Source organism: Orcinus orca, chromosome 17 (genome assembly GCF_937001465.1).
Source record: "Orcinus orca chromosome 17, mOrcOrc1.1, whole genome shotgun sequence".
In the NCBI taxonomy this organism is placed as follows: Eukaryota; Metazoa; Chordata; class Mammalia; order Artiodactyla; family Delphinidae; genus Orcinus; species Orcinus orca.
In genome coordinates, this window is record NC_064575.1 from 79,045,721 (window position 1) to 79,068,483 (window position 22,763).

The 22,763-nt window shown below is 43.0% G+C and overlaps 2 protein-coding genes across 19 annotated transcripts in view; both read left to right on the forward strand.

Annotated features, from left to right (window-relative positions):
• The window catches only part of PHF20L1 (PHD finger protein 20 like 1), an 84,786-nt gene extending 76,533 nt beyond the window's left edge, over positions 1 to 8,253 (forward strand). For all 14 annotated transcript variants that reach the window (XM_004265310.4, XM_049700321.1, XM_049700320.1 and 11 more), the window contains one exon: positions 124 to 8,253. In XM_004265310.4, the coding sequence (XP_004265358.1) occupies positions 124 to 266 (143 nt within the window). In that variant the 3' untranslated portion in view covers positions 267 to 8,253. The remainder of the gene's footprint in view (positions 1 to 123) is intronic.
• A 138-nt stretch (positions 8,254 to 8,391) lies between these two features.
• Positions 8,392 to 22,763, forward strand: part of TG (thyroglobulin) — a 249,366-nt gene continuing 234,994 nt past the window's right edge. For 3 of the 5 annotated variants that reach the window (XM_049700307.1, XM_049700309.1, XM_049700308.1), the window contains exons 1-4: positions 14,196 to 15,659; positions 16,971 to 17,068; positions 18,205 to 18,408; positions 18,773 to 18,932. In XM_049700307.1, the coding sequence (XP_049556264.1) occupies positions 15,529 to 15,659; positions 16,971 to 17,068; positions 18,205 to 18,408; positions 18,773 to 18,932 (593 nt within the window). In that variant the 5' untranslated portion in view covers positions 14,196 to 15,528. Of the gene's footprint in view, positions 9,121 to 10,192; positions 10,392 to 14,192; positions 15,660 to 16,970; positions 17,069 to 18,204; positions 18,409 to 18,772; positions 18,933 to 22,763 lie in introns of those variants that run through there. The other 2 variants (XM_049700310.1, XR_007472514.1) reach the window with 2 other exon arrangements.

A 22,763-nucleotide genomic window follows, 5' to 3' on the forward strand; every position in this document is an offset into this window, starting at 1 on the left:
CTTTCTAGCGAAAGGGAAGTGAACTCTTTCTCCATCACTTTTTCAGCCTTCTAATTATAACATTTTTTGACTGTGTTTCCAGTTGCCATTTAAATGTGTTTGTTCTTCTCTTCTCTCTTTTAGTTCTGGAAAGCTGGCTTGATTTCACAGGGGAGTTGGAGCCACCTGATCCTCTCACGAGGCTGCCCCAACTTAAACGCCACATCAAACAGCTCCTAATGGACATGGGCAAAGTACAACAAATAGCAACTCTCTGCTCTGTATGACAGCAGTGAACACCTAATGCAAAGAATGTGGCTCTGTTCAGTCGACTAATTTTTATTATCCACACGGCTGCTAAGTGGATAGTTAAAAAGCTTAGTGATGTTTGGTCATTTACTGATTTGTGACATCAATAGGATGGCACCTTGGAAAGGAAAATGAAGAACAACTTTATCAAGGAAGCTAATATTAAAAAAGTTTATGAGCTAGATACAAATGATGATGTGTCATATGCCAAGGATCAGTGGAGGTAGAATATAATCTGTGCTGAGGGAATCAGATTGGCAGGATTTTTGAATAGTTGCTAACATGAAGCTCGAGATACCTGTAGAAAGAAATATGGTGTATTACATAGTTTTTAGTAGAAAGATCTATGTTTATAAACCAACATTTGGCCCAAACCAAAAGTGTAGAGGAAATTTAAATTCTGGAGAGTTCTATAAGCTTGTTGTAAGAACTGTCTTCTCTGCAGTTGATCTACCTGCACCGAAGTTTAGAGTATTGAAACTTTTATAGGATCATGAGCTGTTTCTTAGGTGATGAATGTCCTTAATCAGAAAACTGACAGTAGAAGTCTCACTTCTGAGGAAAACAGTTGTGGAATTCTTACTTCATTATGAATATATTGTAAAAACAAACAACAAAATAATTGGAGTTTATTGCTGGCATTAAGCTCACTGTAAAAAACAGAATGGCTCGTAGAAGGGTCAGTGTGCCAAATGATGATGATACTGCTGGAAAGAGAATTTTAAATCCTGTGGGAGTTCTCTCACCCAAGTCTTACATAATGCCATCAGCCCATCAGAAACGCATATATCACATATACTATATAGAGAATATATATGGTCAAATTTCAGTATCCAGGTTTCAACGTACAGTTTGATCCTGAGTATGCTTGGTATTTGCCTTCAGAAAAAAAGAAGTTGTAAATAACCTCAGCTGGGATGAGGAGTGACAAAAATATCAAAATAATTTGTGGCTGTGGATTTTTAACTGCTGGTAGTGGAATACTGGAAAAGCTTCATTTCTGAAGATGAATTTTATTTTTAAAAAATACATACGCACTCAAAACTCTTAGCTTTGATCACAAATGGACAGATTTCTGAAACCAAAGGCAACTCAGTTGCTGTGTCAGCTCTTGCTGGATTTCGAGCCCAGGCCCTCCTGTCTGCCAGTGCTCTTGTGAGTTGTGTGCTGCCCCCAGTGCTCTGCGTGCAGGTATGCGTTAAGTGTGTGTGCTTGTTTGAAACAAACACTCAACGTACATATGTACATAATCTACACATATTTATATCTACACATATCTAGTTTTATTACTATAGACTATAAGAACTGGTGGTTAACATGAAATGTTACCTTTTAACAGACTGTTTTTAAAAATTAAAAATGTATGTACAGGTTTTGAAACTTTTTTAAAAAGAGGAAAAAAGACTGTTAGGAGGCTATTTGATGACATATAACACTTGAATATTTTATGCCTCGTTCTGTTGATCAGTTCTAGCAATCTGTATAAATGCATTTTAGAACTGATGGACAGTAAACTTGAATTTATCTTTGATAAGAATACATGCCACTGTACATTCAGATATTATTTAAATTTGCAAACACACTGTTCTATATGTAAGGTACTGTATGTAAAACTCTTTATTAAAACAATTCCACATATCATAAAATTTCAGCTTGCCTTTTTGCAGCCTTATATTTTGATGTAAAGATGATTAAAAGAATGTGCAAAACAGTCATTAGACATTTTTATTGCCTTTTGACATTCTCCAACTTGACAAATGTGCCAAAGATCACAGACATAAAATACAGCCCTATGTATTACTTATGATACATTAACTTTGTCAAAAATCTTACTGAGAAATGAAAAGCTTTGGTAGAGGGATATGAGGTAGTTATTAAATTTGCATATTAAAGTAAAAATAATAGTGCCTATATTTCATGTGTGGAGTAAATTTGCTAATGTCTCTATTTCAAGTTTGATACTTTGCCTTTCATTTGTGTTTTAAAATAATGGCTCTAATCTTTTCCCTATTATGGTTAAATTCTAGACATTTAATTTATATCTTTTTTTTCAGAATGGAGCAAGTAGCATCCTTAACAGGCTGTGAATAGCGGTGTTGCCTAGATTCTTGTCACATGCACAGAGGACCCTTTGTACCCAGTGGCACTCATATTCTTAATCCCTGATGACCACAGTTAAGTTAATGTGCATTTGTTCTTGGAGTATCTTAAAATTAGATCACTTTATTTGTTAGCAGCCAGCAAACTAGAAGTTCAACTAATAATTAGAATATTGAATTTTTGCTCTGCTTTTATGCATATGAATTGGGAGTCTGAATTTTTACTTTATATTTTTAAAGTAAATCTGTATCAAATTACTTGTATGCACATATCCACTTAATATAGAGTATATCAACAATTGGTTGAAGCCTTTTAGCAACTAGCAGGCCGAGTCATTCCTTATTTAGGAAAGTGAATTCATTTTTGAGAAGTAAGTCCATTGTGTGAGGTTTCAGATGAGTTTTCTTTCCACTTAGTCTTACTTAAAAAATGTGAGTATATATATTTAAATATAAGCAATAAACTAGAGAGGGTGTTTCTTGAAAAGATAACTTTTCATTGCTACCCAGACAGAATAGACTGACATTGGTGGGGAAGGATCCTTCTTAGTATGGTACTGATAAGTATAATTTGTACTTCTTCATACTCCTGTGTGTTTCTACTGACTTATTATTTTCAAACTTAAGAGTAATGCACACTTTCCTTAAAGGAAATTGATTATTCTCATAATTTCAGGTAAAATCCTTTTTCCTGACACTCACCTTATTTCCACTGACGTCCTCTCAGATGTTCATATTCTGTGTGTTCAAAATGAAGGAGCCCATTTCCCCTCCAGCCAACTGGGTCTCCTGCCAGTTTCACTCTCTCTGCTTTAATATCACCACCCTCAGCCCCGGCTTGAAACTTGCAGTCCCTCCCCCTTATCCATTTCTTCACTAGATGTGCTGGTTCCTTAAAATGGATGGTGTCATCTTCCTCCTTCTCAATCCCACCAGTAGTACACCGTCTTTTACAAAATCATGTCATGGAGGTATTACTGTGGGCTTAAGAAATTTTAATTTTCTCTTCATTCTGATTCATCAAAATGGTCACTGTCAAGTTAGGGGATTAACATTGAGTGACTGCTCTGTGCCAGGTATTGTACATGTTACCTGCAGCATCTAATTTCGTTCTTTTGTGGAAAGGTAAGACAGGATCATTTTTAAGATGGGGAAGCTGAGGTTTAGAAACATTTAGAGACTTGTCACATATTAGTGACAGGTTCAAGACGCAAACCCCGTGCTGTTTAAACTCATGTTCTTTTCCTAGCAGGTGTGTTTCACCTATTCTTGTCATTTGTGTTTTCTGATATCATTAGTGACTCCCTATTTCAAACCAAGTCAGGTCTGTGTAATCTGGATCTTTTGTATTTTACCTAACCGATTCTCAAATCCATTTAAATACAGCCTCACTGTTTAGATAGACTATGCTTGTTTCCATCTCTTGCCTTCATATTATTTTCCTCTTCTGGAAAATTCTTCTTTGTTTGTTGTGTCTCTATAAATGCAGACAGTTCTTCAGGTTTCAATTTCTCTTCCTAAGAGAAGCAGTCCATTGTTGAAGGCCTCTTATAGTATCCTGCATTGTACTGACGTGCAGGGACCACGTCAGTGAATCATATATTTCCTGTAGTGGAGCAGGCGTGAGCTTTGCAATTCTCTCCTCAGATTTTCACTCTGGCGGTTTGCCAGCAGTGATCTCTCTGAGCTTTGGTTTTCTTACGTATAAAATGGGAAGAATACTTAGGCTAGAACCTGGTTTTGCGAGTTAAATGAAGCAAATAAAGTATTTAAATTACAAAGTTGAAAATTAAATATAGGGGACACATTGAATGCCATCTGTGTGCCAGCCATTAAGTCATATGGTTGGTTATGGAGTTAATGTTAATGGAACCACAGTCTACAGGCTAACGGAAACATTAAAAAAATTTTTTTTCAACGAGATAGGTGATAGCAAAGAGTATAAGGAACCACAGAGGCAAAAGAAAGGAAAGATAACTAGACTTGTATGTAGGTGGAGAGGTTTGGGGGACATAGAATATATATGTTAATTAAAGTGGTGGTCTTTGAATGTTTTTTGACTGTGACCTCTCTGTAGGAATTTAGAAAAATTGTAATTCATTTCTGGTACCTGGAGATCTGGAGACAAGACTTAAGTGTATTTTGTTTATTTAAGAGGAAGTTGGAGTGAGTCATCTAAGGAAGTTGGAGTGAGGAAGGGGGAAAAGTAGGGAAGGGGAGGAAAAAGCCAAGGTAAATATGCACAATTGAGAACAGTGCTATGGGCAGTGGGGCTTTGATTCTGCCATTTGAAATTGTTCATCATAAATGTAAACAGTTGCAAAGAGTGTGATTTCTAATTTATAAATATTGGCCTATTAAAATCAACCTGTTATCATTTTAAAATGTATACAATAGAATCGATACAATTTTGCTACTTACCAACATCTATTTTAAAAATACATGAGCAAGCTCTTCTTTAACATTTGAAAACTTTACAAATTTTATATTCTGTTTTCTGCCTTTCCAGTTTGCTTCCTAATAGAATGTTATCTTCTTTTATACTTACAGGCCTTTGTCATCCTCTTGTACTTTTGTCCACATACACACAGAAAAGTAAATTGCATTTTTAAAACGTATTTATAGGCTTCTTAATAGAGTATCAAAATACATGAAGCAAACACTAATATCGCTGAATAGAAAATAGAAAAATCTGCAATTATAGTTGAAGATTTTAGCCCTCCTTTAACACTAATTGATAGAACAAGTAGACAGAAAATCAGGATAGAAGACTTGAACAAAGATGAACACTCAACTTGACCTAATTGACATTGATAGAATGTTCCACCCAACAACGTGAGAATACAAATTTCCTCTTTAATACACATGGAACACTCAAAAAGATGGACTACATACTAGACTATAAAACAGCTCTCAACTCATTTAAAATTGAAATGCATAAAATGTTCTCCAACAATAATGGAATTAAACTGGAAATCAGTATTAGATAACTGAAAAAACCCCAAAGTGTTTGGAAATTATCACATACTTGTAAAACAATCCATGACTCAAAAAAGTTACAAGTAAAATTAGAAAATATTTTTAATTGAATGAAAATGAAAATACATCATGTTAAAATTTGTGGGATGCAGCTCAATATTAGAGGGAAATTTACAGTTTCAAATGCTTATAATAAAAAGCAAGGTACAGATTTTAACTAGACTTGTCATTTTGCAATATATACAAATATTGAATCTTATTGTACACCTGAAACTAATGTCAATTATACCTCAATTAAAAAAATAGACATTTTAAATACAAAAGGTACAAAATCACTGGTTTAAGATTTAAAAAAACTAGAAAAACAAACAAATTAAAACCAAAATAAATGGAAAAAGAAAGAAATGTGCTGAAATCAATGAAATACTAAATGGACGAATAGTAGGGAAGCATCAATATAAATGAAAAAGCTGATTCTTTGCACAGAACGATAAAATTGGTTAACTCCTACATAGACTGATCGGAAATTAGAATGGAAGCGGGAACATTAAAACATACAGTTTTTTTTAAAGGGTATTATGAAAAACCAGTGCCAATAAGTTTAACAGCTTACATGAAACAGAGAAATTCCTCAAAAGATACAAGTTAGCAAAACTGACTCAAGAAATTAAATAAATTGAATTTGAAATTGAAAATGTTCCCTCAGAACTCCAGGCCTTGTGCTCTATAGCCTGCAAGCCACAACTACTGAGCCTGCTTGCCACAGCTACTGAAACCCATGCGCCTAGAGCCCATGCTCCGCAACAAGAGAAGCCACTGCAGTGAGAAGGCCACGCACTGCAATGAAGAGTAGCTCCTGCTCGCTGCAACTAGAAAAAGCCCGTGCCTAGCAACGAAGACCCAATGCAGCTAAAAATAAACAAATTAAAAAAAAAAAAAGGACCCAATCCCTTCTTTAAAAAAAAAACCAAAAAACTCCAGGCTTAAATGTGACTTCTATCAAACATTTAAGGAAGAAAACTTGATTTTACACAAGCACTGAGAAGAAAGGAACACTTGTTTCAAGACCAACTTTGACCTCATTCCAGAACCAGAAAAAAACACTGCAAGGAAAGGAAATTACAGACTAATACATATCCCTTTTGAACATAGACACAGTCCCCACAAAATATTAGCAATGTGAACCCAGTCATATACAATAAGGATAATATATCAAGATCAAGTTGGGTATTCCACAGGAATACCAATACAAGGAAACCAGTACAAAGTTGGTTTAATGTCAGTAAAATAATGAAATTATGTTAATCTCACTAAATTAAGATAAAGGTTTTCATAAATTTCAGCATCCATTCAAGATTAAAAACTACCAGAAAAGGAATAGAAAAGAATTTGCATAACAATAGAGGGCATCTATCAAGAAACTTAAACCTCATAATGGTAAATGAATACTTTTCTCTAAAATAAGGAACAAGTCCAGAATATCCACTATCACCATTATTATCCAACATCAATCTGGAGGTCCTGCTAGTGCAATATGGCACTGGACAATAAAGGAGGAAAAATAAAAGGCATAGCACTTGGAAAGGAAGAAGAAACATTTGCAGGTGACATGCTGTGTACCTGGAAAAGTCTAAGGAGCCTATCAAAATGCCACTAGAACTAATGTTTCTGTACATTAGCAAGGAGATATTGGAAGTTAGAATTTTTTAAATGCCATTTTCAATAGCATAAAAAAAAATACTTAACAGTAAATCTGAAAACATGCAGAACCTGTACAGAGAAAACTACAAAACAATGCCTAGAATAAAGACGAGATAAATGAATAGAAAGATACACTAAGAACATGGATTGGAAGACACAGTACTGTTAACATTTGTCAGTTCTCCCAAAATGGATTGATAGATATAATGCAATCCCGAGTAAAATCCCAGCAGACTTTTTGAAATAGAAATTAGTGAACTGATTCTAAATTTTATATGGAAATGTAAAGGACCTAGAATGCCCTGAACAATTTTGAAAAGGAAGAACTAAAGTTGAGGGACATATAATTTCTGATTTGGTGGCTTAATAAGCTATAGTAGCCAAGACAGTATAGAAGTAGCATAAAGATAGAGATGTAGATTGATAGTACAGAATAGGGAATCTAGAAATCAACCTAAAAAAATATGGTCAGTTGAATGAAGGAGAGTTCTTGTTGTTCCACATCCTTCCTTGCCAGTGTTTATTTGGTGTTTGCCAATGTTTTGGATGTTAACCATTTTAATAGGTGTGAAGTGATCCATCCTTTTAATTTGCAAGTAGATATCCAATTGCTCCAGTGCCTTTTGTTAAAAATATTATTTTCCCTTTGAATTACCTAGGTCCCTTTGTCAAAAATCAATTGACCATAATTATGTAGGTTTATTTCCATACTCTTCCCATTGATCTATATGTCCTTATGCAAATGTCACACTATCTTGATTACTGTAGCTTAAGAGTAAGGTTTGGAATCAATTGGATGGTGTAATTCCTTTAATTATGTTCTTTCTTACCTGTTTTTGCCAACTTTGGTTTTTTTGCATTTCTATAAAAGTTTTAGGATCAGATTTGTTACCTTCTTTTAAAAACCTGCTGGAATTTTGACAGGAACTGCACAGAATCTACAGATCAGTTACCATTCTAACACTATTGAGTCTTGTGATCCAAGAGCATGCTGTGTTTCTCCATTTGTTTAGGATTTCTGTATTTTTTTCCAGCAAAATTTTGTAGTTTTCAGTGTTCAGATTTTGCACTTGTTAAGTTTATTTCTAAGTATTTTCTTCTTTTTGATGATATTGTAAATGGAACTGTTTTCTCAATTTTGTTTTCAGATGTTTAATTACTAGAATATAAATAAAATTGTTTTTTTATATCTTGTATCCTATGACATTGTCAAACTGACTTATTAATCCTAGAATTTTTGCATATTTCCAAATATTTTCTAGGGAGGAAACTAAGGAGACCTTATAGGTAAATGAAATGTAAGGAGATCAGGAGACTATTGAGAAGCTCCAACTTAAAGCCACAAATGGAGGGCTCACAGTAAGAGTGAGGGGGAACCATCCCTTTATAGGGGAGCAAAATTTGCCACCCCCAGATGTCTCTTCGGCAATGTGGGTTATTTTGAGCTGAAAACAATCAAGGCCCAAAAGACTCAGGAAGAAACTTTGAGCTTCCTCGTAACTGCCTAAGAGAATTTAGATACAGGGCTTGTTCCAGAACAGAGCTATCACTGGAGATCTCTGCAAAGAATATGGGCTGAGTGGGGTGGGGGAGCTCAGCAGGGCCTGGAGATGAGAGTCCACTCTGGGTCTCATTGTCTCTGCTTGGCCCAGCAAGCATTTGTTTACCAAATATTTGCTTTTCCATCTCCATGCCAATTACTTTCCTCCCCTTTGAAGTCCCAGATCGCTACCCCTAATATCCTTGTTTGTCTGTAGCTGAAGATAGTATTTAAGGTGAGGATTTAGGCCATTTGGGCACATTATTCAGTTCTTGTGGGTCTCTCCCATGTGTACGTTATTAAACTTTTGATTTTCCCCTGTTAATTTGTCTCATGTTGACTTAATTCTTGGACTAGCGAGAAGAACCTAGAAGAGTAAAGGAAAATGTCTTCTCTCCAACACCTTGAATGGGCCATTGTGTGGGATGCTTACAGAAAATCTAGACAGATGTGAGAAGATTGGACCAGGAAGATCAGCACAGAATACTCCAAGTAATTTCAGTGAGTTTCAAGGTGAGGCAGCCACCTTCGTGCAGAGGTAGAAATACAGATAGTACTTATGCCCTGAGGAACATGCCTGAGAAATTTATCAAATGTTGACTCTGAAGTTAAGGCACACAGATAAGAAACCCATTGAAGGGAAGCCTGGCAGAACAAGACAGCATCCGTGTTTGGACGGCAGAATGCCTTGACTGTGACAGCAGAGGAAATGGCAGCAGACAAGATTGGGCTGAATAACTGATGCTCTGCCAGTCCCTGAGCTTCATGATTTTTATCTCTTCCAACTTGAGAGACCCAAAAGGACAAAACCTAGAGACATACATGAGACATAGATGTTAAATATATGTATTTTCCATAAGGAAAAGGGGAAAGAGAAACTCAAATCCAGCGAACAATACCAGTCAAAATGAACCAGAGAAGAGAAGTGCGTGACTTAAGAAGCTATTTAAAGCGTTAGAAAACAGGCTGAGCTTTCCTGAAAGCAAAAGGAGAGCCACCATGGAAATTAAAATGTCAGCATCATATTCCTCTGTTGCAGAAAATAATACAGCAAAACACATACTGCTCAAGACCTGAAGAGTTGAAAGTGAGGAGGAGCAGTGATTCAGGAGCATCAGGCTTCTGGCTGCAAACAAAGAAGAACAAAGAGTGTTGCTCATCACCCAGTTCTACAAGGATTAAGTTGTCAGGCACTGCAGTCAATGACTCACTATGCACCCTGCGAGGAACTCAGGATGAAGAACAGAATGAGGCACTCTGTGCTTTGGGAAAACAGGCCCCTTAGATAAGGTAGTTAGATGTATATCTCAGGAAGAATTTTAATGAACCCAGATTCTTGCATCTTCCCGTACATAGAAAAGCACTAAATTATTAACTCAAGGTATCTGTTCTTTGTGACTAGCAGTAGTCTTTTATCAAGATGTATGCCTGCCTACATGTATTCCCTAGGCAAAAAGCATTTAGAAGCTGGTTTCTCCCCTACATCTTCAGAACTACTAAAAGGCCATCTCTCAGGCTACAGTCCTCAGCAAGATTCCTGAATAAAAAAAACTCACAACTCTTACATTGGGCATTTTTCTTTCAGTTGACATGGTCCCACCAGTTCCATGGTGCCATGGACTTCAAAAGCTTCAATGAACTGAGAATGATTCTACAGCTGAAAAAAATGGTGATGAGGGGGAAACATTGCCAAGGCTAAGGTTTAAGAGGGTGGCAAAATTCCAGGACGGCAGTCAGCGTGGGACAAGGCTGTGAATGACTGCCCACCCAAGCTAGTGGATGAGGTATTGCCAGATAAACACCTGCCTTCAGTGCAGCACATTGGGCTTAAAGAGGAGATAGAAGTTGAGATTTTAAGTATGTTGACTGATGTCTGGTGCTCCCACCACTGGAAATTTCTCAGTTTTACAAGAAAAAGAACATTGAGTGCTTATTGTGTGCCAGGCCCTGCACTATGCATCTTATATTTATGTATTTAGTAATCACATCATCCTATGAGTTTGGGCACTAATAACATTACAGCTTCGTAGATGGAAAAATTGGGGCATGGAGAGATCAAGTAGCTTGATGGCCATGCCATTGGTACTCTTGGTAGGATCTCATTGAGGTGGGAGTAGGACTACTCTGATGGATGATCTTTTCCTCTCCAAGACTTAACCATTCTGCTTTTAATGGTTAAGACTATTGGATTTATGGATGGAGGAGTATGTTAGAGAATTGTTAGAAGGTAAATGCCCTGCCTTGTTCTTGGTTTTCAGTCCATGAGAAGGGATTTTCCCCTAAGTGCTCTTGGTCTCTTATTCCACCCCTTACTTTTCCATGGATGTTGTTAGTTACCAGTTTGGCAGGTAACTTTCCCTTTTTTCTGATGTAAACATTGTGCTATAAATTTCCCTCTCAGTACTGCTTTAACTGTGTCCCACAAATTTTGATATGTTGTGTTTACATTTTCATTCACTTCAATATATTTTTAAATTTCCCTTGAGACTTCTTCTTTGACCCATGGATTATTTACAAGTCTGATGTTTAGTTGTTTGAAAATTTTGTTCAAAGAACTGTTGTCTTTCTGGCATTGATTTCTAGTTCATTTCCATTGTAGTCAGAGTATGACATCAAATCTTTCATATTTGTTGAGATTTGTTTTATGACCCAGGATATGATCTTAGTATATGCCCCACGGGTGTTGCGAAGAATGTGTATTCTGCTCTCGTGGGGTGGAGTGTTCTGTGAATGTTGATTAGATCCTCTGGTTGATGGTGCTGTTGAGTTCTTCTGTGTCCTTGATACATTTCTGTCTAGTTGTTCAGGTTGGGTCATTTTTATTGTTCTGTCTTCAAGTTCATGAATTCTTTGCTCTGTTCCTTCTACTTTATTGTTTAACCCGTATATAAAGTTTTTAAATTTTGGTTATTTTATTTTTTAGCTCTAAAATTTCCATATGGTTCTTTTTTACATCTTCTGTTTCTTTGTTCGTGACTATGCCTTTACTGAAACTGTCTATAGTTTCACTTGTTTTGAGTATGTTCATGATTGTTCGTTGAAGCATTTTTATGATGACTGCTTTAAACTTCTTTTAAAATAATTTTAATATCTGTATCATCTTGGTATTGGCATTTGCTGACTGTCATTTCTCATTCTAGTTGATATTTTCCTGATTCTTGGTAGGATGAGTGATTTTTGGTTAAAACCTGGACAGTTCGGGTGTGTGTTAAGAAAATCTAGATCTTATTAAATCTTCTGTTTTAGTAGAACTCTTGATATCACTGAGGTGGGAGAAAAGGGACACCACCTCATTGCTGTTCGTAAGGATAGATGTCCAAATTCTTGCTCCATCTCCATTGCCCCCTGACAGATATCAGTTGGTTGGGTGTGGGAGTTTAGGCTCCCCTGTTGGTCAATGCTGATGCAACCCTAGCTGGGAGGTTTGGCATCCTTACTGTTGCTGGCTGGGAGTGGGTGGAAGTTCAGGCTGCCCATGTGGTCTCTACTGACCCCACAGAGAGAGGGGGCTCATTCCAGCCCAACTGGGGTAAAAATTCTGGCTTCTCACATGGCCTTTCAGTCACCACCCTGGTGGGGGCTTGGAGAGCCTCCTTAACTTGGCAAGGGTGGAATTCCCAAGTCTCCCCCGCTGGCTTTTGCTGGCATGGGTTGGGGTGGAGCCACAGTGTTTTCCTGTGAGGGTTGCTGGAATAGAGCAATTATTGTCTAAAAGTTTTCTGTCTTGCCAGGCTCCCCTTTCCTGGACCTTTGGCTCGAAAAGCTTTTCTCGGGGCTTTTTTGGGGGTCTGTGCTTATTGGCATTTCTGGTTGCTGTCTTCTCTAACACCCAGTCTGAGATACATGAGGCAAAATAACATTCAGGGAACTTGCTACCATATTGTTCCTCTGGTCCTGAGGTTGCTTGATGGCTGTCTTCTTCTATCCATCTTTTAGTGTCTTCTTCTGTTTGTGTTACATATAATATCCAGGGGTTTTAGATGTACTTAGCAGGAGCAATAGGGAAAAAATGTGTCTATTCCATCTTCTGGAAGCAGAAGTCTAGTTCCAGGAATTTTGATTATTGCTCTGGCAACCAAGGAGAAAGAGGAATGTGGCTTTGAGTCACTGGTTATGTGGGAGATGAGAGTAGCTGTCCAAGGCAGTGGCAGGGGACCCAGCAGCATGGCATCAAGCGGAGCTCTAGGAGAGATGGCTGGTAAGCAGTTCTCTGTGGTGGGCCAGAAAGAGCGGCATCTGATGTTTGTTTTGAAGCAATTTCCTCCTCTGGATTCCAATTATTCTCCATTTCCCCCAAATCCCCAGTAGGTGCTTATTATACCTAGCACCCTAGTCTTCAAGAATGAAGGAGATGAACGAGAAGACTAAGTGATTGAATTAGGATCGAGGAGGGAGGGAGAGGTGACAGGACCAGTGGTGAAGAGCCTGCCAGAGTGATGGAGGCCTGAGCCAGGAGCAGACTAGGGGAGACCAGACCAGGGCACTGCCACTCAGAGTTACCACAAAAGCTTGTACGTCCTCCCAGCTCAGGGGGAATCAGGTGAGAGCAGTGACAAGGAGCTGAGTCATCATGAGAAAGGGGTTTTCATGGTGAGGAGGCAGCGTCTTGGTGTGGTTCTCTCCAAGCTTACCGCTCCATCGCTTGGGTGGAGAGAAGCACCTCTCCTTCCAGGTATGCGTCATGCTGACTCTGAAGGAAGCCCATGTGGCTCTGGCTCACTGGCTGCACGCTTTCACCCTCATTGACTCCACTCTGTTGCTTGCCAGAGGCCAGACCAGCGAGAATGACTCAGCACACAGGCTGACCTATGCAAGGTCCGTGCATGCGTGTTGGGGGTGGTAGGAAGCATGGTGAGTGGGGTTTCTGGTAGACCTCTAACCGTGATTTCAATGTTTTAGAAAACTCGTCTGCTTTAGAACACCTGGACCTGGAGAGATGGCAGGGGCTGCAGAAGGCTACGCTTATTATATTGTTATAGGGTCTCCATAGCATGTGTAGAACTACCCCGTGTAATGGGGATAGCAAGGGGCCACACGGGGGGAGTTCTAATTTTCCAGTAAATGCGAACACACCTTCTCAAATCACCTTTGCCTGAAATCTAAGTCTCGTTAGTTATCTCCCTGACCCCACGGCCAAGTGCTCTTCAAGACCTGCCCACGCTTCCTTCTGAGCACCTGTGGAGGGAGCCTCCATCCCCTACCCCTTCCGGTGGAGAAGCAAACGGAGAAAACACACTGATGTGCAGGCTTCATGTGCAAGACACAGTTCCTGCTCTTTTTTGGTTGGCGACATCCGAAGTCCTGGGACAGAAGGGAGAGGAGGATAAATATGAATATGAATGTGTGTGTGCGTGTGTCTGGCTTCTCTCACTAAAATTCGTACAGTCTGTATTATTATTTTGTCTTCTGCCATATCCTCATTGCCTAGAATACTGTCTGCTACACTTTTGGGCTCTAAAGAAACATTGTTGGAAGGAAAGAAGGAAGGGAGGGAGGGAGAGAGGAAGGAAGGAGGAAGGAAGGAGGGGGAAGGGAGGCGGGGTTGCCTTTCCTTCATGGTGGGCCTGAGCCCGTTGCCCAGAAAGCCGCAGAGCTTTGGCCTTTACCCCTGAAGATGAATTTTGAAGCCATGCCCCCCAGTTCTCCTCCCCGACAGCTGCACAAGATTCTCATCGCCCACTGGCCACATGAGTGTCCTCAGAGGGAGCAGACGCAGGTGGAGGACCTCCTCGTGGCCAGCAGAGAAAACAGGGCGGCGCTGCTTCACTGAGCGCCAGTGGCGGGTGGGCTGGGGGCACCCCCGTCAGCTCTATAAAGGCTCCCTGGCCAGAGCCCAAGGAGGCAGCGGCTTCTACCTCTTCGTGCCTGGAAGGGCCCAGGAAAATGGCCCTGGCCCTGGCCGTCTTCAGTTTGCTGGGCTCAGCCTGCTTGGTGTCAGCCAACAGCTTTGGTGAGTTCCGAGCCTGAGGCCATGGAGCGTTGGGTCAGGAGGGAGCTCTCAGGCCAGCCCCTTGTTAGCCAGGATTTGCCCCAGGGCCTTGGAACCTCTGTGATCTCATTTAATCCTCACAGTGTCCTGAGTTCAGTTACTTGCTCTTCCCTTTTCAGATGAAGAGACAGAGGGTCTTGAGAGGGAAACTGGATGGTCTGAGGTCACGGAGTCAGTGATTTGTGGAGAGGAGATGGGAAACCAGATATTCCTCGTCGGATTCTAGCTCTCCCCCACCCCACCCTGTTGGCAAATTTTGGCATTGCTGTTGTTTTTTTTTATTCTCTTAGAGATCTCAAGTACTAGGTTATCCGTGTGGGATATTTGAGAAATAGCAGGTAGTGAAAAACACAAATCTACTGGTGGCATGAAATAGACCTAAGTTCTAGCTGCGGCTCAGCCACTTAGCCTGTGACTTCGGATAAGTCTCAGCTTGCTTCCTCGCTGGGAAAGTAAGCAGTTGTGACTGATTTCTGCATAAGCTCCTGCATGTTACACACATTCTCCATGGAAAATAAGACACATGGGAGTTATTTGGTATTCCCATGCGGGACCAGGAAGGTGCTCTGTCCGCAGGGAGTGCCTTGGTAAATTCAAGAGCATCTCCTTTATGGTGTTCTGACCTGACCCAGCTGCTCGCTGGGGGAACGTGCAATCCAAGGGTTCACTTTGAATCCTTCTCCTGCCAGCTGTATGATCTTGAACAGAGGACATTCCCTGCCCAAGTCTTAGGGCCACATGGGTAAGGTGGAGATAATGCCTCCCAGGGGATTACGGGAGCTAATGTCATACTTGGAAAAAGTGTGAGTAGCTGCAAAATTGCAAGTTAGAACATACTTGATGATGGTGCTAGATATAAAACCCGGAAGAGCATCTGTGCCTTTAGGGAGCCCGTCTCTCTTACTGGAATCCAGACCAGCAACTCCTCTCTGATGAATCACTTCCTTTGTGCAGAGTACCAGGTGGACGCCCAGCCTCTCCGTCCGTGTGAGCAGCAGAGGGAGGCGGCCTTTCTGAAGGGAGCAGACTACGTTCCCCAGTGCGCTGAGGATGGCAGCTTCCAGTAAGGCTACTCCAGCCATGTGGACTCGGGGGCCTTGGAGGCCTTAAAGCACATCTCATTCCTGTCCCCCGTCCACCCTTCCCACCCTCCCTTTACTCTCCTCCTTGAACGTGAGATGTGGCTACTGTCACCTGGAGGGTGCCTGCCACTCAGATCCTCAGACTAATCAACACTGAGTCATCTGACCCAGAGTGCCCCAACCCATGCTCCATTCCAGCCAGAACCAAGGATGCCCCCTCCTTTCCTGCCAAAGCTTTACTTTAATAAGGGGCGCCGGGGTGGGGAGATCACATGACGGATGCTTTGGTGCCTCTTCTCCTCCCTGCATCCTCTTGATGAGTCAGAGGTGGAGGGAAGCAGGGGCCTCTGAACTCAGGTCAGTGGCTGCCTCCAAGCTGTGCTGAGTTCGGCCCTCTGGGCTGCATGACGCTGTCTCCCCACTGGGCTCCTCTCTGAAAGGGGTTTTTGGCTGCCCTCACAAGAACTTGGGGCCCGGGACTCTCTCCCGGGAGAGTGGAGTGATAACACACAGGAACCCTTTGCATGTGTTTCACTTTCCCCACGCTGTTCCAGCCACGTTTGAACAAGGGGAACTCCGTCTCTAGGGCTGTGTTCTGGGAAACATCCCTGAGACATCCGTCACCCCCCACCCCAGCTCCATTTTATTCACAAGCTTGCTTTGTGTGCCTAACGAAGCGCTTACCTACTCTCGAGAGCGAAGGCCAGTGCAAAGGCCAGTCCCTGCTTGGAGCTCTGGGAATTCTGGAGCAGAGGGGTTAGGAGGATGGTTCACCTTTGCCGCCTTATTTAATCAGTATCTAGCTGTTCTCGTGTCTCTTTCCTGGCCACGTGCAGGTTCAAGCCAGCCCTGCTCCTCCTCAGAAGGTTTTGCATACGAAGTTCTCTTTACCTGGAACACCTTTTACCTTCTTAGGCCCCTGGTATAACACCTGTCCGCCCCTCCGCCTCAGTTTAGCCATCACTTCCCCTTGGAGACCCATGGAGCGCTTCCTGAGTAACCATAACCCAGGCCACTGTCTGCCCACTTCTGGTCCACGTAAGGGGCACTTTTACCCCCTGCAGCCTCCATGGGGCAGGAGCGTGGACACCAGGGTGGCCTTTGCTACAGGGCTGGCAGACTGGCCTGGTGGAGAATGAATGTGCGGGGCTGTCACAGGTGTCAGCGCTTTCCCTTTCTCTAGTCACCTGCCCTGCTCCACACCAATCTCTTCCCAGTTTAAATGAATTAAAGCTTGGAGGGATGGAAAGGAAGAAGAAAGGTACCTACCTGACTGTGTCTCCTGCCCCCAGGACTGTCCAGTGCGGGAAGGATGGAGGCTCCTGCTGGTGTGTGGACGCCGACGGCAGGGAAGTGCCCGGCAGCCGGCAGCCTGGGCGGCCTGCATCCTGTAAGTTGGCGGGGGGACCCGCTGGGGACAACTCACATCCTGGGTAGAGCACTAGGCTTGGGTGTGTCAAGGGTGAGTCTCCCCATGGGCTGCTGGATCTTCCCCTTTGAATTCGACCCTATCACCTACAGGACTGCTGTGAAAATCAACTTGACAAGTCATTTGTTTAGCTATCGCCTCTGAATTCCCCCATGTGCCAGGCTCGGTGCCTGGTGCTAAGAAGGAAGCAACAGGGAGCAGACATCAAAGGTCTCTGAAACCAGAAAGCAGCCACGTGCACAGGAAGTGTTCTTTCACCTGGGGTGTTTCTAAAATTTGAGACTGAGGTGAAAACTTTCCTGTTAAAATGGTTGTTACGATGAGTAGTCAGAGAAAGCCCAGTCCCCATTTAAAGCATGTCACAGTTCAGCCTAAAACAAAGGTCAGTTTACACTGGTCATCTTAAAATTGTGAAACTGAGCTTGGAACCACTTATCCTTTAATGGAGCAAAGCTCTGTTTTGGGCACTGGTTTTGGGGGCCAGCATGCTGCTGGGTCCCATGCTCTCACTGAGTTCTTGTTCCTTGTCTGTAACAAGAATATAGTATCTGCTATAGGATCAACTGTGATGGTTGAGAGGATTTAAAATGCACATAAGACACCCGGCCCACAGTAGGTATTCAGTAGGAGCAGTAATCACTAACGTCACTAGTCCTCATGCACCTGAAGAAGACAGTTGTATTTTAATTCTGTAGATAACGTGAGTGGGGCACAGAGAGGTGACAGACTTCCTCAAGGTCACACAGCAAGTGTGCGGGGAAAGTTGAATTCAGACAAGCTGTCAACAGCCAGCCTGTACTCCATTCACACTGCACCTCTGCAGTGGCAGGGCTGTGGGGTGTCCCGGGGAACCATGGGACACGATGAAATCTGCCCTTCCAAGCTCGGTCCACAGGATGTCAGGAGAAATCCTGGGATACAGAGTTGGGCAGTTGGAACGCTGGTCCTGAGGCTGTTGCCAGCTCATCAAGCACCCATGGGCTGTGGGAAGGACTGCCCTGCCTTCCCGCCTCTGGGGAGGGAGAAGGGTCCTCCTGGGTTACGACCCCTACGTCGTCCCTGCTGTCCTGCTCTGACGCCACTCTTTGTTGCCACAGGTCTGTCGTTCTGCCAGCTGCAGAAGCAGCAGATCTTACTGAGCAGCTACATCAACAGCACGGCCACATCCTACCTCCCTCAGTGTCAGGATTCGGGGGATTACGAGCCCGTGCAGTGCGACCTGCGACGGGAGCAGTGCTGGTGTGTGGACACGGAAGGGATGGAGGTGTACGGGACCCGCCAGCGAGGGAGGCCGACACGATGTAAGTCCCAGCGGCACCAGCACCCCATGAGGAGGTGGAGGCTGTGGGCGGCCTCCCATATCGGAACCAAAACGGGGTCAGGGCTCCCCGAGAAAAGGCAGAGGACCTGGCCCTCGACACAGAGAAGGAAGGGATTTTAGGAAGGTTTTATTCCTTCTGATAGTTCCATGTGGTGGACAGCAACATTCACCGGCTGATCATTAGAAGAGTAAGTAGGATTTCAAGGAGCATCTCCTGTCCCAGGCCTTAGTCCCTGTTTGGGATGCTGTCACGAGTGTAGTATGAACGCATGCACCTCCACTACAGAAGCATACACACCTCCTTGTATGGGAGAATTAAAAATTGTTTTCTTGGAAATGTTTAGGTCCAGGGAGCTGTGAGATAAGAAATCGCCGTCTCCTCCATGGGGTGGGGGACAAGTCCCCGCCCCAGTGTTCTCCAGACGGAGCCTTCATGTCTGTGCAGTGCAAGTTCGTCAACACCACGGACATGATGATCTTCGACTTGGTCCACAGCTACAACAGGTAAGGGCTGCTGGGCCCCTGAGCGTGCTCGTCACGGGCCATCCCTTCCCATCTCCTGCCAAAGCTCCCGCTCGCTTTGGGACTGTATGCTGGGACGCGCGCATGCTCACGCGCGTGTGTGTGTGTGAGACACGCAGCCCGTGGGAACGGACAGAGGCCTCACGCTCCTTTGCTGTGATGGACTGAAGGGCTACAGCATTCCCCACAGAGCGGGCTGGCAATAGCCATTCAGATTAAAAACAGGCGAACCTTCTGGTCCGGCCAGCCCGTGGAGATGAAAACACCACAATGTGAAGATGTACGTTCTGGGATGTCTACTGCATTGTTGTTTATTGTAGCCAAAAACTGGGAACAAAGTGGCTGACAACCCAAGGTGGATGGCTGGATAAATGTGTACCTGCCATAAATATTTCTGCAGCCTTTTAAAAAAAATGCAAATCAACAATTCCAGTTGATTCGGAGAGGATTCTGCAGCCCATTAAGATAATACGATACACAAGGTACAGATCATGTAAGAGGATTTAATTTTTAGAAAACAAACATCAGACAGGTCCCTTCATGTGCATATATGATTCTATATTATGTTCATATTATGTGATCGTGCTTGTGTCCATATAGGATTAGGTGGGTGCAGAGAAAAACATGAATGAGCACATACTGTGTGGTTATCACAGCCGCCTTGAGGGTCAGGTTGCTGTGGAGAAGGGAACCAGCGGAAAAGGAAAAATGATGGCTCCGTAAAAAACGTGGACCGTTTTTATAAATTGCATGTATGTTTGCACTTATCAATGAGTTTAAAGATTTAAATAACAAATATGAAAAGGGAGGTGCATCATAGATCTTGGCCCAAATAACTGGATAGCTTCTGGTTATTCAAGATGGCTACTCTATTACTGTAAAGGGCTCGCACAGACTTCAGATATAATTGAAACATTCTGAGTGAAAATAAATAAGAATATTAGTCTGTGAATACTGATAGGAATTCTCTTGGAGAACCTGAGCCTTTATGTGGCTGGCTTTCAAAACAACAAGTTTCTTTCCCTATGAGAGAGAGGGATGTGCTGGGAGAGGTCACAGATAAAAGCCTGTGACCAAGAACTGTCCCAGAGATAAGTCTCTTTTGAGCTGCATAGTGTTTTAAAAACTGGGGGATTTTAAGTAGAATCCTGTGAAATTTCCGTTTGTGTAGGTAAAAATAGTTGAACATCAGCAATTTTATATGTTCTACATAACACACAAAATTCTGAATTCCTAATTCTGAAGAACAAGGGTGAGGGCTACATGCATTGTTGCATGGCACCAAGAAGCTGGTTCTCTTTGGACTGGTTCTCTCCGTGTCCTGCTGCCATATACCTCTGCTCCATCTGTTTGCATTACCCGCCTGGCCCCATAGCATTTGCCCTGTGACCCTCATTCTGACTCTGTCACTGCTGGCAAAGTGACCTGGTCACTTACTTCTCTGAGCCTCAGTGTCCCCATCTGTAAGGACAACACTGGCTCATTAGGTCACGGTGAAGATATGCTGAGCCCTTGTCTGTGAAACCACTGCGAAAATTGTAAATTATTATGCATCTGTGAGGAAGATCACCAGCTTCAGCAAATGTAGGTTACATTCAGCAAATGTAGGTTACATTCCCCTCCCCGCCCCACAAGGCCTGCCCGTGTGCACATAGGAATCTGCAAACAGCCTGATTTACTGATGCTCATTGATACAAACCAACGTGTGCTCAGTTCAAGTTCAACTGGATGTTCACTATATACAGGGAATTTGAGATCCTTTCATTTACTTCAATATTTACAAAAATAATTGGAACTGATGGTCTCTGGCACACAATGGGGAATCTGAAGCACAGAAGTTAAGGACCCTAGCCTAGGAATCACAGTTGGTGGGTCCCAGAGCTGTCTGTCTCCTTTTACCATCCCACAAAACCTCAGTTCATCTCTGTTCCCCACAGCATAGAGCACAGAGCCTTGCATACAGTAGGCCTACAGTCATCAAAGAACTTCTTGCAGGTGCCAGCTTGAGGCACAATTCATAGCTGCTTCCACCAGAGGGCAGTCGAGTTAAAGGCAAACATTCAGGACTAAGCATCCATTGTTAAGGAACAAAAAAAGTTTACCCTTGAAATGGGAGCCTTTCTTTTATGTAAGCAAGCATGTCTCTGAGCGAATTCTGATTTAAGAAGGTCATGGGAAGGGTCAGGTGGCTGGTTACTGGAAGCCCAGCCATATTCAGGAATTTTCTGATAAGCAGACCTGGGCAGTGCCAGCCCCAGTGACTCCACTGGGGCAAAGTGTCAGGAGCCACGGAGGCTACGTGGAGAGTCTAGATATAACACCTAGGGTCGCCAGTTGAAAAAATACAGGATGGCCAGTGATATTTGAATTTCACATAAACAAGGAGTAATTTTTAGTTTCAGTACGTCCCCAATACTGCATCAAGAATTTTAAGCCTGAGTGGGAGTTGGGTATATCTTATTAACCATCAGACTTGGATTTTGAAAAGAATGGACTGGGGTCAGGGAAGAGCAGAATGGGTGCCTGGGGGTGACTCTACAAGTTCGGAGGCTACCATACTAGTCCAGGTGAGAGGTGCTGTCAACTTGGACCAAAGCAGGTGATGGAGAGGACCATGGTGAGATGGAGTGGGATTGGACAAATATTGACTTGGTAGACTCCATGGAACTTGGTGAAGGAACATATATGGGAGGCGAGGGAGAGAAAAAGTTAAGGAGGACTCCAAGGTCTGGTTTCTGGATGGATGGTACAGGAAGAGTCTGGAAAGGAAAAGTCACAAATTTGCTTTTGGCATATTGAATCTGAGGCAATTTCTATGGGAAATTCACATGGAGAAGTGGCGTAAGGCAGCTGACCTGTTTCCATGGGGCCACAGGGAGCCTGGAAGCCTCATTTGCCAACCTGTTTGTTGTGGGTTCTTGATGTGCTGGGTGATGATTTACACGTGAACTTGGCCACAGCATTTGCCCATTTAAGGCAGGTCCTTTTTGCCTCTTGAAAAAGGCAGCTGTTAACTACACCTGTTTGGCCGGTGACCAAAAGAACATGTCATGATGGGGTGACGTGATGGAGTGGGCGTTGCTAGTCCTTCTGGCCCCTCCCCCACCTTTCACATTGCCCTTACCTAACCACTAACTAGGGAAGCGTATTCTGGCGAAGCAGATTGTAGTAAAGGGCTTAAGAGCCGATGCCATTATCAAGGCTTTAATGACCCGAATTAAATTCAGTTGGTTTCTTTATCAGTTCTCGTCCTTAGTGACTGAGCTCGTTCAAACTTCTTCAAATGCCTTGGCAACCCATGCGATACAGGTGATCCAGGGGGAAGGAGCAGATGCGTCATAACATGTGGTAAAGGGGCCTCGTTACCTGAACGTGTGAGCGACTGTGTGTGGAGACATCCTCGTGGACTCATCACCTGTTACCCTCACAGGACCCTCTGCAGTGTCTGCAGTGCCCCAGGCACTGTGGGAGTCACAGCGCTTGACTTTGAGGAGGGCTCTGCTAGTCTTCATCAATGGCGAGATGTCTGGAGGGGCTATCCGGGAGAGGGTTGGAGCATCTGACTGAGTAGGGGGTGTTGGCTCCCTGGGTCCAGGGGCACGAATCCTACCCTGCAGGTGAGCAGGACCGGACGCCTGGCAGGGCCTGACATTTTGTATCGCACGGAGCCTCATTTGTGATTTCTCTAACTCTGTGTTGGCCACAATCTGAACATAAAAGCAGAAACGCCATCATTTTCCCCTCCACTACAATTTTCCTTCTTGAGGACTCTTTTATTCTCATCCTGATAAAATCCAAAGAAAGGGAAGCATC